The following is a 25,038-nucleotide window of genomic DNA, read 5'->3' on the forward strand; positions in this document are numbered from 1 at the left end:
TGGCTCTCCGCAACTTCAAAAAGAGATGATTTTTGAGATATCGATGCTATTTCAAGTGAAGCATTTCGATTCCTTTGTCAAGGAACAATGCCGAAAAAAATGTACACAAGCGGCAAATTGATATGTAAAGCAATTTTTTATTGAAAAAATTCCAGATGTGATTTCTATTGCAATTTTCTATTAGTTCCAAAAATTTTCTTTTAATTTTATATTTAAATATAGTTAAATATTTTTTCTTGAAAAATATTACGATTATTATAGACCAGATATAGTGATTTAAAGGGAAAGCTTTTTTTTTATAAAGTCTCGAACAATCTGTTCTATAAAAATTAATATTTTTAGTTATGATTCCAGACTTTTATTATAAACTCTAGACTATCCTCGTACATATATTGCAGGTTTTAAAATATTTTAGTAGCATGGTGAATCTTGCGCTGACTTTGAAATTAAAATCTAACGGCGAATAAAGCGAAAAGTTATAACCATTTTTTATCTAGTATATTCTTATCCAAGTCACGAAAGATTTCGTGCATCGATATATATGAAGAATTTTCTTATTGTAATACAGATAGTGTCAAAAAATCATATATACAGAGTTAAGTTATCTATAATTCAAGATAAATTAAAGCGCGATGAATGTATGCAATATATATAGTAATGGCGAAAGAACCGTAAAGCGCTGAAATTTTTTAGTTCCCCGATTATACGGTAGCATAACTTTTTCGCTTAAGCAAGATATACAATTATTTATAAAATTTTCTCAGCATATACTTCTAATAAACTCAACAGACATGCTACTGCGTACGTGCATTTTTAAGAAGATGCTTTTACCGGTAAGGCAGCGTGAAAAAGCTTCTGAATATAAAAAAGACGCTCGCAAAAATTCATTAACTTGAATACAAGAAAATTAACACGGTGCAGCGCACTCCGTGTTGCACATTTAGAGCGGAGTTCTGCGTTATTTTGTGACGCAAAAAATGAGAAATTATAATTTGTTTATGAAATAAAAAACAATCAACTCATTTATTCAATATAATTATTTATTTTTTGTTATTGGTTATTATTTTGTTTAGTTTTATACCTATAATTTATTATATTTTTATTAAATTTTTATAACATTTTATATATTTTTTTTTTTTTATTTTCAATCTACTTGATTTTTTTATTAGATTATATAGATTATATTTTTAATAATCTATTAAAATAAAATAAATAATTCTTTATTGCTTAAACTATATTGACTTTGACACACATACACACATACATATATATGTATATATGTACATATTTTCTTACGATTGTAAATTTTACTGAAATTTCCTCAGTTGAGATAAGCAGAAGTTAGGAAAGGAGTTGACATTGCGTCGACCTAGTTCTCGTCCATCCAGAAATTGCTCAGCTACCAGCCAGTCCCCATACATCGCAATCGTATGAAAATTACCTGCAAGACAATATTTGCCGTGATTCTATTGAAGCGTTGAACATCTTTTACGAACGTTTTAAGCATCGTGACTATAATCGGTGCATCAAAACATAAAGAGGATTAAGAAAAATTAAATTATCAAAATATATTGTTTTATTTATTTTTTTTTTTTTTGAGAATTTTTAACAGATAAACTTTTGCGTCAAAAAAACAAAAATTTTTGCATTAAAAATATAAATATTCTCTTTTTTATAGTTTATTTTATTTTCAAAAGAGTTGTTATTTGTCAGACATATTTTTGACAAAAAATATGTATTAATAGTTTTTCAATAAAAATATTTTTTTAATATATATTTTATTCATACAAGAGACATAAATAAATTTACAATTTTTAAATAATTTGATAATTATATTCTTGTGAAAAAAATTCTTTAAAAGGTCGTTTAAAATTTTTATCAAATTTTTTACCAAAAAATAAGAAAAATAATTCGCTACTTCTATTTTTATATCTACTTTTCTCTCTGTTGTACAAAATATACAATCGTCGTCGAAATAATCAAACGCAAACGATAAAGAACAAATTTGGCCGCAAACTGTTCTTTCATACGTTCAAAAACATCATTCGGCTACCACGTTGCGGCGGTGCAGCCGCTGCAGCAATCGCTGCACGTAGCGCATGCCGCTGGCTTTCTGCGGCGCACCGCTGTGTGATTCGATTAAAGTGTCACGTGCGTTTTAAGAGGTTTTTGAACGTCACGTGCAACAGCTCGAACCGGGTGAAATGAAAACGCCACGACGCGTTCGTCGTCACAGTCACGAAGTCACGACACTCATTATTTTTATCGCGTCGCGATTCGCTAGTCAAACGTCAATTGCATCTCGAACTCTCTTCGTGATATCGGCTAAGAATAACGAATGCAACACTTATAACGCCCGATTAACTATGAAACTCAAAGATATGTTCCTATTATTTGACACTCTCTAGTAATGAAATTCCCACTTTACGAATAAATTTTTTAACATCGTGATACGTGATACGTATTTTTTAGATATCTTTTCCAAATTATCATATTAAATATTTCTTTCAAAATAATTATAATTAAAAATTGTGTATATTTCAATTTCACTTATACATATGTATATATTTATCATTCTTTTTAATCTCTCATTTCAATAATTTAAGTTTACAATTTAGTTCAAGACAGCGAATACAAATCGTGATGGAGTTTACGCGAATTTAACAACTGGAATGCACTTATCCGGATTAAATAAAAAGACTGTATAAAAAGAAATTTGCTGGCGAGGAAAAATCAAGGACCGTGTAGAAATATAAAAGTGAAAAGAGAAAAATAATTAGATATAGTTGGAACACATAGCGGATATAATAAATTTAGTAAAATTGTTATAAATTGTTTTAAAAAACAACAACTTTCATACAATTTGTAAAAATCTATAATATTTTTAAAATCTAAAATACTTTTAATCATGTATTTCCAAACCAATATCAACAAACATATAATAATCAACATAATTAAAATAATCTGTACATCTTATACATGGATCGTGTCAATCGTTGATTAATCTTATAAGATAAAAATTTCGATTAAAATCAGAAATTGATATGACGAGGACAAATGTGTCATTCAATCACATTTTTCGCGAAAAAAGAAATTCAATATAAAATTGACCGATAAATCCGCCAAGATAAATGAATGTGCAGTGGATTTAGAAAGGTATATATGTGTAAAATTTATCCACTAAATATAGACAGCTGCATATAGAAATATTCGAATAGTCAGATTATAGATAATCGCGTGATTATCGCCGCGCGAGAACCGAAGCAGCATCGAAAGCCGATGTTTACCGTCTCGCGTATCTTTACGAAGATGCTTCCGCTCTCATGGATAAAGAGAGAACCGCCTCCGCGGAGGTGGAGAAATGGAGGCGATAGAGCGTAGACGAGATCTGCGCTCTGTATACCGAGGTGAATCGCGTTTAATCCGGTGCGATGCTCACGCGATCCGTCTTTGTCGCGTCGCCGTCGAAGCCGTTCTCCCGGAAAAGCGACTGCCATTGTCGTTCCTCGCACGCTTATACAGGGTGATTGTAAATTTGCGAGATGTTTTGTGTGACGAGATTCTTTAATTAATATAAATTTTATCCTCCTTCAACGGGCGCACAAAATCGAACGCTTTCTCTACTAAAAATTTGTTAATTTTCCGATATTAAATACTTTGGCAACACCAAACTTTAATTAAAATTCTCGAAATTGCTTTCGGAATATATATATTCATTAATATAATAAATCCTCATTAAATTCGCGTCGACTTCGCATAAATTTAAAATTTAAAATTTGTCAATGGAACAATTTTATCCAGAAAAAAATCGTAAACTATCTTTTCGATCTCCCTGTATCAGCGGGAAACGTGTTGCTGCAACCGGTGCCTCGGGTGTCGCCTGCAGCTAGGGTAGCACGAGAAAGAGCGACAGCACCGCTGCAAACGACGACGCCACCACCATCGTCGTAAACTCGACCGTGGTTCTTGCCGTTGCGCTGCAACCGGAGGGAGAGTGGAAGCTGGTTGACGCAGTGGGAGACACGGCCACCTGGGAAATACCCCTTAATGCCCGCAAAGCTGCCTCACTCTCGTACATCTCTTTGCCCTGTGCTCTCGCGGCATTTTCATCCCCCTTTCCCCTTCCCCTTCGCCCTCACCCCTTGTTGTTCACCTTTTACTCTTTGCCATCTTCTTTCTTTCTTCCGTATATCTTTCTCTGTCTCCTCTACTTGCTTCCGGCTGTTTTCTACACTTTGTATTATACCGTCCCTTTCGCTTTCTCTTCTATTTTTTGTTCTCTTTTTTTTTTTTCCTTTACTCGAGATATGGATCAACTCATAAATATTTTAATTCTGTTATTTTATTTGTTTCTGTTATTATATTTCTGTTATTATATTTGAGTAATTGTAATTAAAATATATATTCAAACAAAATCTAATAATAAAGATGTAGTATATATTATTGTAAAGTATTTATTAAAATTCTTTTAATTGTTTATTAAAACGTTATCACACATGAGCTAATATTTTAACAATTTCTGGAAATTTATAAATTAACTAAAATTTGTATATTTGGTTTAAATATTGTATATGAGTTAAGTCTATGCTAGACATATTACACATATAAATAAAAATAATAATCTATAATTTCGATTATCACCGAAATGTCACGCAGGTCGGCAGAAAATGAAGGATAGTTTCGCTGTTTGTCCCGTAAAACGGGAAAAAGTAAAAAAGAGGAACTCGCAAACTATAAGTTTTACACCATCTGTTCGGACAGAGTTTCAGTTAACGGTTATACTTGGATACCATAAAATACTGTAGAACTATCTAGAAATTAAATGACTTTGTTCCACGCCAGTTTTAAGGTCGGATAAGAGAAATTGCCGATCGAATAATTAAGCTAAAACCAATCGATGTCGATTTGTAACATGCTTTTCGTCCGTTCTAATTCCACCTGAAAATATTTGAACCGAACACGAATAGAAAATATAAGAACGAAAGATTTAATACAGGAACGATTATAGGAGTCTTTTTCTCTTGCAATCATTCCCTGCCACGATGGCGGATTTATTTCTGTCTATTCATTACGTTCTCTTTACTCTGTTCAAAATTCGCTCATAATGTGCGCGTCGTCAACAATTGTTATATAAAAAAAAAAAAAAAAACACGTTTGTCGTTCATCTTTCACCTTTTTCGACGCGTCTGTCATTAGTCTTTCTTCTTGCTCTTCTTCCCAGCCTGACTTCCGGCTTTTCCTTTGACGGCGCTAAGCAACGACGACAGCAGCAGCTTGATCAACCGGAAGAAAATGTAGATGAGCGCTGTGGAGACGGTAATCAAAACGAGCGCGACGTCGATGAGATGATACTGGTACCAAGGTAGATCCGCGCCCTCGCTACGCAAGTAAGGATTGCCATTGCCCCGAGCGACGTATTCCGTCCACCATACCGCCGTCTCCAACGGCGTGGCAGGTCGATCACGGTAAGCTTTCGAAAGCCTCTGGGCGTTCTCACGGTAACTGAAAGCAGAAGAGAATACATCGCTGAAGTATACTTGAGATATCGTACGTACACATTTTTCATTTTTCCAAAATAGAGAAAAATTATCTTTGGCGCTTTATTTTATTTCCTTATTGCTCTTTCGATAGATATGTAATTTAAAAAAAAAAAACTATATATATAAAGCGCTTGAGGGAAATATATAAATTTCTATAGAAATTTTCAAAAATCCATTTTTTTCCAACAGACATCGCGGATGAAAGCTCCAGATTGATCGATGAATGACCAGATTGGTTGTTAAAATTGAGATTGACGGTTTCGGGACTTCCCGTAGGCGCGTTGCGTTACATCGCGAAGCGCGTATCGCGTCGACCGACTGATCGGAGAGCGAACACGCGTGTCTGTAATCGCCGCGAGATGCATCGCGGGCGCGATGCGTCGCGATTGCGGGCGGCGAGAGAATGTTAAAAAAAGAGAGTTGGCGAGAGGACACAACGAAATACAAAAGGACAAAAACGGACGCGGGCGCGAACGGGAATGGAACGATCGGGTTGCTCGCGCGACCACCATCGACGAAGCCGAGCACACAATTTACCGATCGGTACTCTCCATTATTCGTGTTTACAGCTGCAGTCCGCGAATCAACCTGGTCCATCCCCGACGCGCATCCTATCCCCTGCCCCTCTGCACTGCTGCATACCATCGGTGCATCCCTGATTCTCCCTATTGCCCCGCATCACGCCCCGTTATTTGCTTCGGTCAAATTCAGTTGCAGTCCCCGCGGTGATTTTGAATTAACCATCAATTTTGGGCGCATGTCTTTCGTTCAAAATCGTGCCTATCAGCGATCGATTCGCTTCAAAGAATTTTACAAATACAATCTGAAAAAGAAAGAAGGAAGAAAAGGAAAAGAGAAAAAAGATGTTACCTATTAATTTATCACTGACAAGGCGAATTCTAATCGGAATTATATTAATCGACCAAAAGTCATAGGACAACACAAGCAAATTCTCTTTGTTTTGAATTAACGAACGAAAGAATGCAATTTTTTCTGGAAGTAGTAGAGAGTTCATAGTTGGAAATTGAAAGCCGAAAATATATCGGACAGTCGCGTAAAATTTAGCATCCCATAAAACGCGTCCACCTTCTGGCTGCACCCCGCGGGAGTATTTTTGCCACGACTGCATCGTGTTTCTTTTTGTATTTATAAATTATCCGCAAGTGCGCCGGACACTGGGTCGCATCAATATTGAACGCGTAACGTTAACCACGGCTTCGTATTACGAGACAAAGCAGATGCATTTGTGTAACTATATGGCTCGCGCATCTGCTAGTCATTCCGACAAAGCTAATCGTCTCAAAAAGCTTTCACAATTTAGGAATTTTTTATAATATATATTTTGAAAGTTTTGCAATTTTTACATACATATATAATATATATTTTTTTTAATTTTCTGATCCCACAAGAAAGGAAAGAAAATACCTCCACTTATAAAAAAATAAAAAGAGACTAGAAATTATAAAAAGATTCCTATAATTAAAATATAAAATATGATAAAACAATAAAATATAATAAAATAAAATTTATTTTAATTAATAAACAATATCATGAACCTATAGTATAGGAAATAAAATGTATATATATATGTATAGACAGAAAATATATATAGCATATATATATATATATATATATATATATATATAAATAGGGAAGGAAATGTAGTTGAGCATAATTAGTGTCGAGCGACATTGTGCGAGTGATCAGAATGTTAATAGCGTCAATGATGCGGTCGAATCGTGCTGCCCCATCATCCACCTCCCTGTCCGACTGCGTACTTACAAGGAAAAGTAAATTGCGCTGGAGAAGGGATGGAGCAGCTTACGCCATCGCGCAGTTAATACGACCCTTATCTTAAAACGGGAATCAAATTACGGCGATCTGAGTATCCCGAGGAGCTATTACAATCGGGACACGCCGTAATAGACGATAGACGGCGGAAAACGGCGGCGTTATCTTCGGCCCGATTAGAAGGAAAGAGAGGATATGATTCACGAGGATCATATACACAGTGTCTAGTATGTGCCTTCCCGTAATTAAAACTAATTTTAATAGAAAGTATTATCTCGTTAGAAATTAAATCGTTTATAAATTGTAACTCATTGAAACTCATTGAAAACTGGAAGGATTTTAATTGAAATTGTCTTCGCACAACTGTACACGGTAAATATGATTTATTAAAGAAGAATCTCATTTATATTTATATATTCAAGAAGCACATTATTTATGTTTTGAATAACTTTAACGCAAGATATTATTTTGCAAGTTCCTTTTCACAAGCTGGGAAACTTTTGCTGAGCAAAAATTGTCAGAGACACCCTGTACATTTGGCAGATATAACGAGAATAGGGATGTGCGAGCCGGGGCGGCCGATATATATGTCGTTCGTAATTGCCGAGAAGCAGTTTTTCGCGATAGATATACCGCGGCCTGTCCGAACCGTAACAGACCCGTTATCGGAAACCGAGCGAATTATTTAGTCAGGAAAGTCCTAAAGCAGATGTCGCGAAGTTACACCACCGTCATCCCGGTTTCTCAGAAGCCGGCTCGTATCTCCGGGGGATCATAATTCCTACAATATCTCGCTCGGATCTCTCTCATCGTCTACTGCTGCGACGCGATGCGCGAACTTACTTTTCGACTTGTAACGTTATCACGGCGGTGCCCTTATTCCGCCATCCCCTCGTTCGCCGCTCTTATACAGGTTCACGCTCACGTGCAATCCCAAACGTGTGCACGTGTCATTTTGCACTTTGCCAGGAAGACATTCAAAACTAAATGAAATTTTTTGAAGATTCAACTCTTCGCTTGATTTAGTGAGCACTCATAAATAGAGAAGATGAGACAACGTCTCTAAAATTATTTATCGCGAGCGTCAATTTTTAATCTTTTTAGTAAATAAATTACATAATAAAAATATATACAGACTAGTAGACTTTTTAAATTTATTTTACAACGTTACAATATAATTCTATTCGATTGCAAGAACTGTATGTGCAATTCGCTGCGCTTTCAAACTGCACATTCGATGGCGATGAATATGGATGTCATATTTTATCAAGCAAAAGCGTGTTAACTTTTATCGATGTGAGTCGCGTATATCGTGTGACAAATTCATCCCCTTGCATCGGACATATAACTCGCTGTTACAGCGCAGGGAAAGTAGGCGAAGTTTCCATTGCGCGGAAAATAGTTTTTCCTACAACTCCGAATTGACGTAATAGAAACTAGTTGAAACGTTACAAAGTCTCATAAGTCTCACACATTCTCTCATACTTTGCGTGCAAACCAGCCGCCCCAGCGTGTTACAAATTACTTCTTTAGTCGGCAATACATTACGCTTACTAACGCGATCGACCTTGTTCACGTCGCATCTCCTTCGTGAAGATTTAGCGTCTGACGAATATTAAATATAAGCTACACGCGAGCGGGAGAAAACTTTTTAAATTGACAAGCAACAAGCACGATGCATCAAATGCGTTTGCAATAATAATGAACTCGCTTATATCCTTCGCTCCCGTAAAATTCTCCTTGATTTGAAGCAGAATCCTCCTCAAAGCTTTATAAAAAATATTTTTTCTATACGTGTTGCTATTTATTCTCAAAATTTTATTTAAAATTCTTAACTATTTAATAACACTTTCAATTCATGAATATTTTTTTTTTTCTCATTTCGATTTCTAGTATCCCGTGGGTGATCTCTACGGTGTTTCTGCGATCGCTCTGTGTACATTGCGCATCATGGGGTTAACGACCGAATGTAGCGAATTATAATTGTAACGCGGCGAGCTCTCTCGCATAGCGGTTATACGAGTGGGCCTCCCGAATACCGCGCGTTAATTATATTTATCACTCGCAGGCCGCGCGAGCAGTTGACGCGGAATTCCGCGCAGCGCATTAAATAACAGTCGTAACGGTGCCAAACGTCAATTGTACTTCCGGCCGATAACAATTTCCCCGTGTACGCGTTATATCGCCTCACGGCACTATCCGACGAATCGTATTACGAAATTACTTTTCGGCGTGTACACGACATTATTACAATGCCATCGCGTGGCCGGGGACATCGTTCATTCGCGCAATCAGAACGCGCGCGCGAACCGTGAACAGCTGGCGGCGAAAACAGCAAAAACCGACCGGCCAGATGATCGATTTTTTATTTCCGTCGGAAATACGCTGCGGAGTGATCCGATGAGATTGATTCAGCGCGGTATCGTCATCCTAGGAAGCAAAAGAACAGTGCACATTTTGTTTTATAATTTTTTTTAAGTTTTTAACGCTTTTGTGCAAAAAATCGTAATTATTATCAATATTAATTACAGAAACAAATTTTTTGATAGATTAAAACAAAATGGGCAAATAATATCGAAATAATTTATCGGAGAGATAACTTTTATCCTAATTTCCGATTTTTGTAAAATACTAATGTTTATAGCCTAGACCTAAATAGTAATAATCGTGAAAGTAAAAAATCAGTCATAGAATAAAAATGGAAAATAATTTTAAAACAATTTATATAATGAAATTTAAGTCGTGCTTTAAACAAACGTGAACATAAATTTCGAGCGAGAAAGAAAGAAATTAAATGAACACGCATAAAAACAATATAATAATTCTTTTGCTGCAAGTAGCACATATTCAAAGAATATTTCTCAAAAAGCTTTCCATTTTTATGTATTTGGTAACAAATTTGACCAGTTTAAAATTAATTTCCACTCAAATTCAAAAAATTACTTTGTCAATTATAACCGCTCGAAAATAAATTGGAAAAGGAATTGTTTTATTTTTGCAGTTAAATATACGGCTAACTACAAAATTTTGTACCAAAATAAGAGTTTGAGTGTATGAAAATATTCAATATTTCGCAGAAAATAATTCCGTTCTGCAATTTCTTTTCCACCGTGCATAAAAATAACACAAATCGTTTTTCGACAAGAGGGTTAAACCGGTTGTGTTTTCGTTCGACCATTCGCTTGCGTATCGATATTACTCACGAATCGTTGTAACAAGCCGCTCTCGCAAAACACTCGCAAAAATTCGCGCGTGTATGACCGGCGGCAGTGCGTCGAACTAATTGAGGGAGCAAAAATAGAAAAGACCAACGTGGATATGTTATGTTTTTGCAACTGACGTAAACAACGCTCAAATCCGCGATTAAAATATCATGCTAACAGCGCGAGATCTTCGTTTGACATATACTCACATTAATTGCACACGCATTTATGCGTTGGACAAGTCTAAAAGGTGTGGCATCGAAATCATTAAAAAGTAAATATTATTGTTCAAATAAAACCGTTAGACGTCAATTTGTATAAGCTTTAATGCAATTGAAATTAATAATATGTTTAATGTTGAAATGTGAAGAATTTTTAAAAAATATTGTAATATTTTTCTAATTAACTGATATATAAGAATGTCAATTTTGAGATTTTTGTAAATTTTATTGTTCATGTTATTAATTTCGACTTCACCAATCTGTTTCTGATGATTTGAGATATATATATTTTGAATACAATCAAATATTATTGCTACACGATCAAACCGCGAATTTTAATATATTAACAATTATACATAGGAATCATATGGACTATTTTTCGACATGCATGTATGATTAACCAATCATTTAAAGTATTGAAGAAGAAAAAATATTTCTATACAATATTGAACCCTTTCGTTATTAGCCTCGTGCTACCAAACGATTAAAAACAAATGTTGTGTTATTGTGTTGTTAACGACAAATATTTACAATATTCTTTCGCGTTTATTTTGCGCCAATTCATTTAAATTTTGCACGATAGTTACCTGTCAATTTATATCAATTTATATGTAACAGTAACATCTCCAGTAAATTTAACAAAACATCAATAATATCGAAAAAATGTATTCGTTTATGTATTTAATATTTATGAGATTCGTTTATGCTGTAATTTATCACAATTTCGAATAAATAATAATTTGGTACAATATGAGGAAATTATCTCCTAAAGAGGTTCCGCTGATTTTGAAGCAGTCTCGTTCGTTCATTAAAATAGTAAAAACAAGCTCTGGTAATTCCTCCAAAAATAAAAAATACACTAGTATAGTATGCCATTGAATGTATCCACCAAACAAACAATTTTAGAATGCATTAAAAAATAATTGTTAGCTATACAAGAATAGTATCGAGAATAGTGACAAGACATGTTACAGGTTAAATTTTAATCTCATGGAAAAACATCGCGCAGATATTATATCGAATATCCCGCAGTTTCGACGACAGACAGAAATCGCGATCAAAACAAATTGCGAAGATAAATAAAAACACGAAGATAAATAAAAACACTGCCGCCAAAAAGTGTCGAAAATCAGCTAACAGAGTTAAGAAGCTGTAAGAAATTTACAGACATCCTTATGTCTTCCTCAGATCCTTCAAAAATATATAGATTCTTTTTGTTCAGCATATTTAAGATAAATGCTTTGCAAGATCTCAGATTTTTCATAAATGAGAGATACTGATGAGGATCTTCCTTTGAGATAAAAGCATACCTTTTTGTTTATCGGGAAATTAAGATAATAGAAAGATAAATACAAATAAATACATGCAATTTTTATCAAATATTAATTATTCTTATATACGTATTTTAAATATTATTTTTGCTTTCACAAAAAGAGAAAGAGAGAAATTTATTTGCTTTACATTATTAATTTCTTACCAAAACGAGAAAAAGAGATATTTATTTTTATTTTCTTAAACTTTTTAAAATTAACTCGTTACCATGACAGAAATTGTATATACACGAGAATTACTTTTACTCTTACATATAAAAATTTATTTTTACTTCTTTAAAAATTCTCATCATATTGGAATACTCGGAAGTTTTATTTAAAATCTAGCTATATAGTTTTTTTAAATTAGTTAATATAGTATGGGCAACCAAAGCTAACAGCGACGATGTACGCACACTTTCTTCTTCACACGCATGCACACCACGATAACAGAGTAGCTCCCCAGGCCCGAGTTCCGATCCAATTAGATTTTTAATAAAAGTTTACCCGTCTCGTAGCAAGTCACGTACTGGCGCCTGTCCCTATGGGCTGAGAAAAAGATTAACTGGTTCCCCCTTGGAGTAACCAACCTTTTGACACCGACCGAATGTCTTTCCCATCGGATTAGCCGGGTTAAAAGACTCTTTTCGCAGACTGCATCGCAGTGCAAAGCTGTCCCGCCGCACTAGTCCATATTATCACACAATAATTTTGTCATTGACGTTACTGCACCAATAATATCTCTCTTATGTACGTAGTATTTCAACGAACTTTTCCTTCTTAACTTTTAACTCCTGTTTTATCGTGTGCTTGAGATTGACATTTCCTAGTTGTTAGAAAAAATTATATCTTAGATATGTATGTATATGTATATTTTCTTTACTCATAAATTCACGTTAGTGAATTTAGTTTATTATTTATACTTGCACTTTATTTTGTCGACCTTTTAATTGGCATGCATTCGCGGCTGCGATTAACCGAGAGCCGAAATCTCCTAATTAACAGCGGTCAGACGATAATTGCTTGATCATTTGACCGGATCTGATCCAGCTGGCGCGTTATCGCGATTTTGATAAATAGTATAACAATGCACGATCACCGGCGACCGAACGAAATCGTATCGTTGACGGTTCGTTGGCGATTCGACATGCAGTCGCCGATAATTATGATTGAACGCTAATTAATCGAGATGCTCACGGTGCGCATAATTATCGAATTAAATAGATTGAGCTACAATAATTCTGTCGGTCCACTAGATTTGTCAAGAGAACACATATATGTAATTATTTTAATCCTCAAAGAGTACTCAATAACTTGTCAAAGTGCTAATAATTTTTTTTAAATTTAATCTATAATTTAAGTAACCACAATCTCGGTCACTTCTTTGGTTCCAAGAAAACGCGCCATTGCGTCCGCATCCTATTCTTCTTCTTCTTCTTGGTCCTTTCGACCACTCGTGGTTTGGCGACCATCGTGTGCACAAGCCGCTGCCAATGGCGTGGCAATCTTTATCGGCGATTCATTCACCGGAGACAGCCGGTGTGTACGGAGGTGCTCTCCTCCAAATAAGTATTTCCATTTGGAAGGCTGGGAGGGACACTTGGCAACCGTTGCGATGCATAAAGATCGAACACCGCGCTGATTCTATCCTAAATTATCACATACCGAGATTCGCAAGGATTTAAGATCTATGTGTATGTCGCTCGGATGCACACACTGGGTGTTCCGGAGGTCATTCGTTTCATTCAAGTATCTATCTTTAAACATGTGTCGGAAAAAGTACTTAAGATGTCTTAACAGAGACTTGAAAAACGATTATAAAATGAAAATAAGAATCTTAATAAGAAAAAGACTATTTATTAATTACAGATATATTGTTTTTTATAATTAATGAATATCAACATATTATTATTATATTTAACAAAATTGGAAATTATCTTTTCAAACATAAAGAACAAAATTAAAGTAAATAATATTTCTATAAATGTAAAATTTTAAATATACATTATATATTTCCAATAATTCAAAAAATATTGCTTATTGCATTTTGTTGGAATGACATTTTTATTCGATTAGGTTTAAGAGAAGATCAGACACCCGGTACACACACTCGCGTGCGCATATATATATATATATATATAACCGATCTCATTCCCCGGAGGCTTCTCCTTCGTCGGGTGCTAGACGGTAGTCGGGAAAATCCAATCGCTTCCCGGCGATATATGTCTTTGTAACTCGATAAGTCGCCCGGGTAATGCGACCAAGAGTGGGCCGGAGGAAATTTCGTCGCGGTATCGTCGCGAGGATAACGCGTGATTTTCCTCAAACGCATGATGTTATATAGGATCACAAAATCCAAAAATATATATCTCATACCGTTGCAAATTAGCTTTCGTACGTCTCTATAACGTGATCTTTAGGAGCTTACATCGTAAATACCGCACACCTGGTAGTGTGCGTGAGCGATCAGCTGTTACAGCGCGGTTCGCTGACGTGCACTCGGCTAAAGATCGGCGATGATTCACCAGACTTTATACAATAATAACTCTTTTATTAAGCGTTATAGGACAAAATGGTAGGACTTTTCTGTTCGGTTTACTGTGCTTTACTCGCTCACGAGCATTGTCACAGGTGCTTTGGGACACCCTGTATATATATTAGCTTTAAGATTTAATATTTTATGTAACATTTTATTTTGTAAAATAAAATTTTACTCTGTATCTTATTCTCTGTAAGAGAAAAGATACACTTTCTGAAAGTCTGGTAATCCCAGATTTCCACTGGCTTAAAGTAGAAATATTAGGACTATTAGAACTATCTTAACTTAAAATATGTAGGTCAATATTTTCGGAGCAATCGCATTGAAATGCGATTATCATAAGTATACGATAATAATAAATAATATTGCCTCTATGATTAATAATATAAATTAATTTAAAAAAAAAACATAAGTATGTAATATAAAATTTTTTAGTATTATAGTTTTTCTAATTTATCTTTTTTACCATTTCGTTCTGTTTTTAGACAATTAGATTTTGATTGTAGAGTTTCACGCGATATTTGTTGAAAAATAAAAAATGAAATTTTAATATATATTATAATTAATGTGTAGAATACTAACATTTAATAATCTGAATCTACATTAATAATGATACTTATGATAAATGAAAATCCCAGATATATATAATTCGGATTATCTCTCAAATTTTTATTATAATACTAATAATTCGTAAAAATATAAAATTACAAAATTACAAAATTATAATACTAATAATTCGTAAAAATATAAAATTACAAAATTTGGTACGATGTTTTTTACATTATTGCACTAGTTATCGCGCAGATGGCATCTCTCTATTTCTCGTATTAATCTACTCGTAGCGCGGTAATCACGCGGACGTACGCCATTTCGATGCCGACGCAGATAGCATGGTTTCGCTCTCGCGCGTAATCAAAGGAATAAATCCGCAAGTAAAACGACGCTAATCTCTCGTAGTTCGCAGTTCTCTATGCACGGCGTGTATACATTCAGTATAATAATCCAGAAACGAATCTATATGGAAATTAACAAAATTTAAGCTTCTTAATCCCTTACATATGTATATATTTTTTTACCATTATTATTATTATTTTGTATTTTATTGTACTAGAATACTATAAACGCGCGCTACGCGCGCGCCATTTATTTTATAGATTAACTAATAAACGAATTATTTAATAAATAATTAATATATCATGAGAGCTTATTATTATGTTAATCATTATTCGAACCTACAATTTGACTATTTTATTACGCGTTCTCAAGCCAAATCATATTTAAATTATGAAAAAATCGAATAACAAGAAAATATGAAATATAATTAAAAATCAAGTTTTAAAGAAGTAATTATTGTTTATAAAGAGAGAAAGATTGCGATGTGTATGTGTATACAATTATTTACATATTAATTCTAATTTTCCATATTTTCAAAATAAATTAAATAAAAATTACACACCCACTTAATATTTAAACTATCAAATGCGTCGCTCAGTTATGACAAGCTTTTTATTGATATAAAGTAATGTTCAATGCATCGTCAAGATAACCAATTAGCATCGCGAAAAAGAGATAACAATATTGCCAGTATCGATTTAATAAACTAACGTAATATATTAATTGATAATTTAATAATTGATTTATAATTTAAAATACATGTATAATTTAATATTCCGTTTGTATATACGTCATAGGACGGAAAATATTTCGGCAACGAATAATCCAAACATAACATGGTATACGGCGTAAACATTAGCGCGCTGTTGTTAACGTGTTATGGTTTACAACTTTATTATTCTCACGGCGATACTCGAACAGTAAGGAAGTAGATCGCGAGACACTCCATCAAATTTCTCTACTCAACGCGATCAAGTATCGGGAAATAATTTGATATCATAAATAATTAATTATCTTTCACACACTTTTGAATAATACGTAACTATATCATAATAGATAAATTCCGAAGCGCGTATTTTGCGTGATGTTTTAATCGAGAATCAAAATGATTAGAATCAAAATTGTAAATTATTGTTTTATCGCAATCTTTCTCTTTCTTTCTCTCTTTATAAACAATAATTACTTCTTTAAAAATACTTGATTTTTAATTATATTTCATATTTTCTTGTTATTCGATTTTTTCATAATTTAAATATGATTTGGCTTGAGAACGCGTAATAAAATAATCAAATTGTAGGTTCAAATAATGATTAACATAATAATAAGCTCATGATATATTAATCGTTTTTTAAATAATTCGTTTATTAATTAATCTATAATTTAAATAATTCGTTTATTAATCTATAATTTAAAATACTTGTATTATTTAATATTCGACACCGTATATACGTCATAACACGCAACATATTTTCGGCCGCGACAACAATAACATTGTATTCGGCCTTGGCGATGTAAACATTAGCGCGCTATGGTTAACGTCTTACGGTTTATTATCAGTCATATAGCAACGCTCGAGCAATAAGGTTGTCGATTCGCAATACGATTCACGTGTGAAACGGGATTCGATAGTGCCGAAGTTCGAAAGTGCGGGAGTGTCGTTCAAAGTATCGCGCGTACAAGTGCGGAAGTATCTTTTAATAAAAGTGCGGGAGTGCCGCTTAAAATATCGCGCGTGTGAATCAACCTGAGAGGAGGAGGAGGCCTAGGAGAGGCATCCTGCACCGGCGGAGCAACCCAAGGGTGAGTTATTATTTTTATATTAATTATTATAAATCCCGCACACGCATTAATTCGATTCGATCATTGTTTGAATAGTTTAAACAAGAGAGACTCATACTATAAAAGTTTTAAAATAGTTTTCTTTTTTAGATTTTATAAAATTATTTGATATTTATATACCTTCTTATTGTTATACGCATCGGATATAAAATTCGATGCGCACAATAATAATTTTTTAAAATATTAATAATTATTTTAAACATTGCTATAATTTGGATTTTATATTTGTGTGTTGCAGACAACGTAGCCTCAAGACCAAATCTCCGCTGTTGCGCATCAGTGCCGGTGAGTGATAAATTTTATTTTATTTTGAGGTGACGGATCCGTAGATATTGTAAACGCAAATGTAGATTGTAAATTGTAAATAAATTCGTTGCCTCAAAATGGATGGGCTAGAATAAATGCAATCAAATAACTTTTAATAAACTTTTTAAATATATATTAAAACACATTAGAAATATAATTTAAAATATAAATTAAAACAAAAAAATTGAAAAATATAAAATATTTTTTTCAATAGAAATTTTATTTAATTTATTTAATGTAGAAGACGCTAGTAACTATATTTCTTATATGAAATATTGATAATTATTGTGATGTTGCGCCAATTTTATCATAATTTTTCATAGCCCATCCATCTTTATTATCATAGCAATGAAAGCTTAGACAGTTTTGTCACGCATCGTTTTATATAATATAATTTTACTTTAGTCAATCTAATGCCTAGTTATCAATCAAATTTAATCATTGTTTGAAGTAATAATCTTATTTAATCTTATAATAATACATAATATTTATATGTAATTTATATTAAAATAAATTAATAAAACATTTATGTGTCGTATAATTTGAATAATTTGACTGAAAGTCAAATTATTCATATATCAAATTTTGCAATTTATTGAAACGATGCATGACAAACTGTCATGTCATAAATGAGCATAAAATGCTCGTGTACCCCGGCGACAATAATTAGCCGGCAACGGAAGGAATTTTTTTTCCTTCATTGACCTCTGATAGGGGAGTCGAAGCTACATCTCTGGCTAGACGTAGCCAGAATTAATATGGCCAGGATCAACGATAGGTAAGTCCAACTGGCCCAACGGAAGCAGCCTACGGTGCATTATATTAGGGCACGCGAGTAAGGCACGCGAGTAGGGCACGCGAGTAAGACACGCGAGTAAGACACGCGAGTAGGACATGCGGTTAGGGCACGCGGTTAGGGCACGCATCTATTATAAAATACATATAACTATTATAAAATTAGTTATTATTTTTTCAAAATAAATTAAATCAAAATTATATATATATATATATATATATATATATATATATATATATAATATTTGAATTGTCAAATACGCAACCATGACAGATTTTTATTAATACGAAGCAATGTACAGCGTAATATTGAAATAACCAATCAACATCGAGGAAAAGAAGCAACAATATTTGCGAATATCGATTTAACATGTCTTTTTAAGAGTGGGCGCCTAAATTTATAATATGTATCAATGTACAATTTATCTTAAAAACATTTAGTATATCTTTAAATTAAATCGAGTTAAAAAAAATTTCGCGATTTTTTAGCTTTAAAACTTTGACAAAAGTTAACATCCGCCTTCAATAGTGATTCAGGGATCAAACGCGTGCGATCTTTTATCAAAAATGTGGCAAAGAGCAAAAGATAGAGAAGGCGAGTCTCCGCGTACATACAGAGCGGAATGAATATACCTGTAGAAGATGAAATCCGTACAATCTTTCGACGAAGATAAAAAAGAAGAGGGGGGAAAAAAAAAGAAGATGAATATTCTTCCGAAGATAAAACTCGCATGATCTTTTCGTCGAAATAAAAGAAGAAAGCGAGCCCCAAAAGTACAAAGGGAAAATGAATGCCCTTTGAGGGCGCCCACGCGAATATAGTGAACGTATTTGAGAGCAGATCGAATTGCACGTTATATCGAACGTATCTGACGTAACCACTAATTTTATTACCACCTATAAAAGCACGTTTCAGAATCCATAATTTATTATAAAAAAAAAAATCCCATCGATTAATTTTATTAAAAAAGTGTGTGTGATTCGCATACATATATTTATCTTTATCTACTTTAACAATCCAATGAATTCTGCAATCTTCTTTATTTCGCATTTGTGTTTGAACAGATCTTTTAAACTAGAATGCTTAATTAAAAATGGTACACTTTAATAATAATAATAATAATAATAATAATAATAATAATAATAATAATAATAATAATAATAATAATAATATTAATGTCAAGAATGATATTTTGCAAAGAGAATAATGCATGCTGATTTAATGAATTTAATGTTTACATTGATTAATGCATGTTGAAGATTCATATTTTAACATAACATGTTCTGAGTGCCCGTAAATCAGTTAAAACGCTGCTGGATGTAACTCACGCGAACATGCTCGTTCGACATAAAATCACCAGTACAATTCCATAGAGAGAGAGAGAGAGAGAGAGAGAGAGGATGTTCGGCAATGTGCAGCTTGTTCGGAACCCGCGTTCGGCACGGTAATAACGGGGTTACCGAATTACAGCCGTAGCAGCATATGAAATTTCGTCAGGACCGCGCGAAATCATTTCGATCAAGCAATTACGCAGCACAATGTCCGCTAAACAACCGCGGGTGTGCTATTATTTGCGAGGGAACGGTCACTCCCCCTCTCTCTTTATCTCTATCTACCTCCCGCATGTCGCAAAGTTTGCGACGCGTTTTGTCTGCAAATTCTGCGCGATTATTATCGACGGTAAATATATGATTATGATTACATGTCGAAAAACCGAACACTTCTTAGACTTATCTCCAAATTTTCCAAATCATTCTTAAAATATTTTTAGGGATTTTATATGATTCGCGTATATAAAAATTATTTTATTAATAATGAAATAAAGGATATAATTAAAAATGTGCTTTAAAACATATTTTGATTAAATACATTTTTTTGAATGTTCTACTACAACTTTATTTAGGTTGCATGATTCGATTCTATATGAATCAATTCATAAATAAACTAACGTTATCTTTTATTTATGCAATTGATCGCCTCATGAGGAAATTTGATACAATTGATTTTCCTCTCTCACATCACACGCTCTATTAATTTGTTTTATATCTCGAAATTATAAAATTGATCAATCATGAAAAAAAAAACGCAAACTTATTCTGAGATATTGTGATAAAAACAAGTACATATATTACATGTATCTTGTCTTACAACAACTTGCAAATACGTTATTGCTCATAGTGAAATAAGGTCGGATTGCATGCGTAAAAGAAAAAAAAATTGGTGAGATCGGTGGACAGGGATGAAACGACGAATTTTGATGCGTGTCACGAATTTGTCGGGATTCTCTAAACGCGCATTCCGGCGGTATTGCGCGCGCCGTGGTAGTTCAATATAGGATATTATTCGTCGAATATAAAATTTCTATGGTATTCCAAAAAGAGAAACAGAAAAAATTACTGATTCGACGTGCACCAAACGTCACAGGAGGAGATCCTTGATGTTCCATGCATGACATGCGGTTCTCGCCACGGCAAAATATTCCCTGATTTTACATATGAAACGGCACTGTCCTACTTCCCTCTCTCTCACTCTCTCTCTTTCTTTCTATATTGACATCATTGTTATGGTTTTTCATGCAAATAAAAATAATTATTGCGATTATATTAATTATTAGACTTGAATGACTGCAAACGCAAATTTCTTATTCTAATATCTATTCTGTTTGTTTCAATCCTTTTGAATTAACTTATAATATAGTTTTTATATTCTTCAATTTAACATAAATTAAAATTTGTTTCTTTAGTTTCGTTAAATTTAGTGCCAGACGATTAAACAACATTTAACTCGCAACGATAACACGAAATGCATTTAGGATTAAATAACAAGGTACACGAGACGCAGGTGTCTACCGTCCAGGATATTCCGCGATCGCACCGGGGTTGTATGTCTATTGTTGTACATCGAGAATAGCATGTGTTTGAGTGTGTGTGTGTGTGTGTGTGTGTGTGTGTGTGTGTGTGTGTGTGTACTAGTAATATAAAATTATTTAAACAATGCAGCGCACTGCCAATGTTTCCTCTTCGTTGTCGTAGCTAGCCGACCGATATAATTACGGACACATGCGATCAAGTGGGTATTCGATATTCCAACAAATTCGCGAAACAGACATGAATACAAATCGGCAGGCAGCGACAGACAAAAATAAACATATCACGTGAAATAATGGAGGAAAACGAACGAGCGTTGCGTTGATGGCATTAGTAACGCAAAATTATCGGCGAACGTGTCTGCGATCGTCGTTTAAACGGTCCCGTTCGAATTCGTTCTTACAATCACGATAATTTTGTGGAATTTGTTCAGATATATCTTTTTATTGTCAGACATATCTTTTTATTGTCAGACCGAAATAACGAATACGCAGCGATTAGACAATAAAAGTTAAGCTTTATCAAGATAAATGCCTGCGTATTTAACAGATGCAAATATACACAATGATTTTTATTACATATATAATATTATGTATGCGATATTAAAGCGTATTAAATAATTTTAATAATAGATTCTTTAATGAGTTTGCAATATAGTCAAATTATTGAGAATATAGAGAAATTAGTGGAGTAACCATTATAATGATCAGACATTGATCAGTAGGTGATTAAATCGACTGACTCTCTCTCTCTCTACATAATATAATCATGAGATTATATAATCTCTTCATCTCTATTTCATATATTTTAATGATATAATGTGTGTATATATATTATTACTAAATATATTATGATCAAAAGATTATATACATGTAATGTTGATACATGTATAAACCATGTTCTCGCAACGCTAGTCGTCTCTTATCAACACGCGACATTTTTCTGGCATTTGTCTGGAAATACATTTTGTCGACTTTATTACAGAATGATGTTATATAAAAAAAAAGGATTATACTACTAAGGAAGGATCATGATGGCGATCGAAACACGTGAGCGAGAAATTATCAATCCCGATCATTACGAGTAAAATAATGAGTGAAGCGAGACGGGGTGATATCTCTCTCTCTCCTTCTCTCTATAAGACTAACACTGCTGACATGCAGTCGTTTTAACGTCGCGTGAGCCACCCCAATTGTCGAATGCAACAACGTTACATGCATGAGTAATGTAAAATTGTCGAGCGATTCGAAAACGCCGCTCTCCTCCTCGTTTTTTCTCTCGTTTCCGTGCCGCGCGCCGCCTTAATTGCCGCTCGGTGTTGATTTACGAGCGCTGCCTCTCCCGCCTGACAAGTAGACACACTTTCTTTCGATATTATCGGACTACTGGATATAGTATCGGTGCATTACGCACATTTCGTTGATCTTTAATCAATCCATATGAACGTTGCTTGAATAATATCATGCGCGATAAAATGATATTTATATTTTATTTTATATTTTAATGGCATCAACAAGAGATATAATTTTCATAATATTAAAGCATCAATGAAATATCAATGTGACGGTAACATAATTTTATTGATAAGGAATCATATTCACAATATTAATCTTATAATATAGATGTAACAAGATATTAATAGTTTTTTAATGATATTGATATTTCACTGCAATTTTTAAGATTGATGTTTATATTGATGTTATTATTGAATTACTGTCAATATTTTAGTTCAATATTCTTGTTAAGGAAATAACTGGATAAGCTTAATTTTAGCGCGCGCATTCTCGTGTTCAGAAACAATTGCGTCACGCGTACAAATAGGTGATTTGTATCGCGCGTAAATGATTTAAATGCCTCGAACAATAGTGAGTATTTTCCTTGTCCGTTTTTCCTTGTCCGTTTTTCCTTGTCTCCATTGATCTATTTTTTTTTTAAAACACTTCTAGCCCTAAATGAATTATATTGATAAAAGCTAAAAAAAATTTTAATTTATTAAAATTAAAATATTTTACACAGAAAATCTTCAAAAAATATAAAAAAATTAACAATGTTCAATTTTATCTAAAAATATTCAAAAGCATTAATTCAAAATTTATCAGATTAATTATGTAGAATATCACACTTATATTTAGAAAGACTATTTATAAACTAATTCCAGATATTATCACTATTTCTCCAAAACGTTTTCCACGCAGCATCCGCGAGAATCCTGATCAAAAGACAGTTACTGGAGTACAACGTTACTCTTAGAGGTAACGTATCCGCGCGTTTCCACAAGTGATAAATATAATCAGCACGATCTTAAGACCGTATTACAGTAATACGCTCTCGAGTACGGTTTACGACTTCTCGAAAGAGCCGTGACCCGTGCCAGCGCCATGTAACTCCGACTTCTCCTTTGCCCTTTGCGTCCCTCCTCTGCAAATGCGAGGGACGCGAAGTGGCCGTTCAATCCCCAAAGATCACTGCGCGTGATTGCGCTTATAAGCCAACTTGGGCTTACTGCCTGTAGTAGTACAGCGATAGTGATATATTTTTGCTACAATATATAATTTTGTATTCTTAAAGAAGATTTGCGAAATCACAATTTTGCTTATAAGATGATGTTTTAAATAATCTTGAAAAAAAAATAATTTATTATTTATTAAATATTAAGCACAAAATTGCGGGATACTTTTTTTTTTTTCACCAAAATTATGAAAAAAAAATTGTACAAATTCGTTATTTTCTTGCCAAAATTGTTTCGATTATTTTTTACCAACAAGAATCTAAAAATAATTTTTTATATGACATAAAAGTGAAAGCAATTGTTATACTAAATGATATAGTACTAAATATTTTAGCACATTATAGATATATCACCAAAATATTCTAATTTTAAAACACTTAGGATTATGTCCTACAATATATACATTCATAAGCAATATTTCTTGCAAATCTTTATATCATTTAAAAACAAACTTCAATACTAGAAAAAAGATTACAAATAAATTAAGACAGACTAGCGTCAGACTCGTCAAAAATTCATCTAAAATTGCACTGACAACCTTTATCAAAGAAAAGCTCACATGACAAATTAAATAAAGTCAGGTCAAAAGTCGGCAACAGTTTTTCTCTTGAACTTTTCTTTACACATTTATATATCTCACAGATTCACCAAATTACCAAACAATTAGATTTTCCGAAACTTTACTGTCAAATCTTATTTGAATTTCAAATTTGTCTAATTCCGCTAAAATAAGATCAACATTCCGAACATAATCAGCACAGCTATTTTATTCAAGTTTGTGGGAGGAAAGATGGGACAAACGTAAAATCGCAACAGACTTTCTGTCCTAAGTTTTCCGGTTAACTTATGATTCGCCATTGAAAAGAACGAATTTCGATGGTGACTAGACTAACCCCGCACAACCCATGAGGGGTTGAATATGTGTATCGCGAGATATGAGACTAGTCCCTTAGCATTTCTCTCTCTCTCTCTCTCTCTCTCTCTCTCTCTCTCTTTCTCTCTCTTGTTGCTTGTTTCACTACTTCCTCCTATCACAAAATACGAAAGTACTTTGGACCCATAATCAAATTCGACTCCAAACTACCCCTATTCACAAGGGTAAAGCTCGCGCGATAACTCGCAGGCGTTACTTAAGCGCACTGTACCGGGTGGTCCGCGCGCGCGCGCGCGCACATACACACACGTTCGCGCATATATATATATATATATATATATATCTTGCT

General features: G+C 33.7%; 1 protein-coding gene across 1 annotated transcript in view; it reads right to left on the minus strand.

Moving 5' to 3' along the window:
• Positions 1 to 1,022: 1,022 nt before the first annotated feature.
• Positions 1,023 to 25,038, minus strand: part of LOC126856927 (UDP-glycosyltransferase UGT5-like) — a 40,415-nt gene continuing 16,399 nt past the window's right edge. Inside the window, exons 3-4 of the mRNA XM_050605948.1 lie at positions 5,173 to 5,502; positions 1,023 to 1,441 (exon numbers count right to left, since the gene is read on the minus strand). Of these exons, the coding sequence (XP_050461905.1) occupies positions 5,193 to 5,502 (310 nt within the window). The 3' untranslated portion in view covers positions 1,023 to 1,441; positions 5,173 to 5,192. The remainder of the gene's footprint in view (positions 1,442 to 5,172; positions 5,503 to 25,038) is intronic.

The sequence above is a fragment of the Cataglyphis hispanica genome, chromosome 20, assembly GCF_021464435.1.
Source record: "Cataglyphis hispanica isolate Lineage 1 chromosome 20, ULB_Chis1_1.0, whole genome shotgun sequence".
Taxonomy (NCBI): Eukaryota; Metazoa; Arthropoda; class Insecta; order Hymenoptera; family Formicidae; genus Cataglyphis; species Cataglyphis hispanica.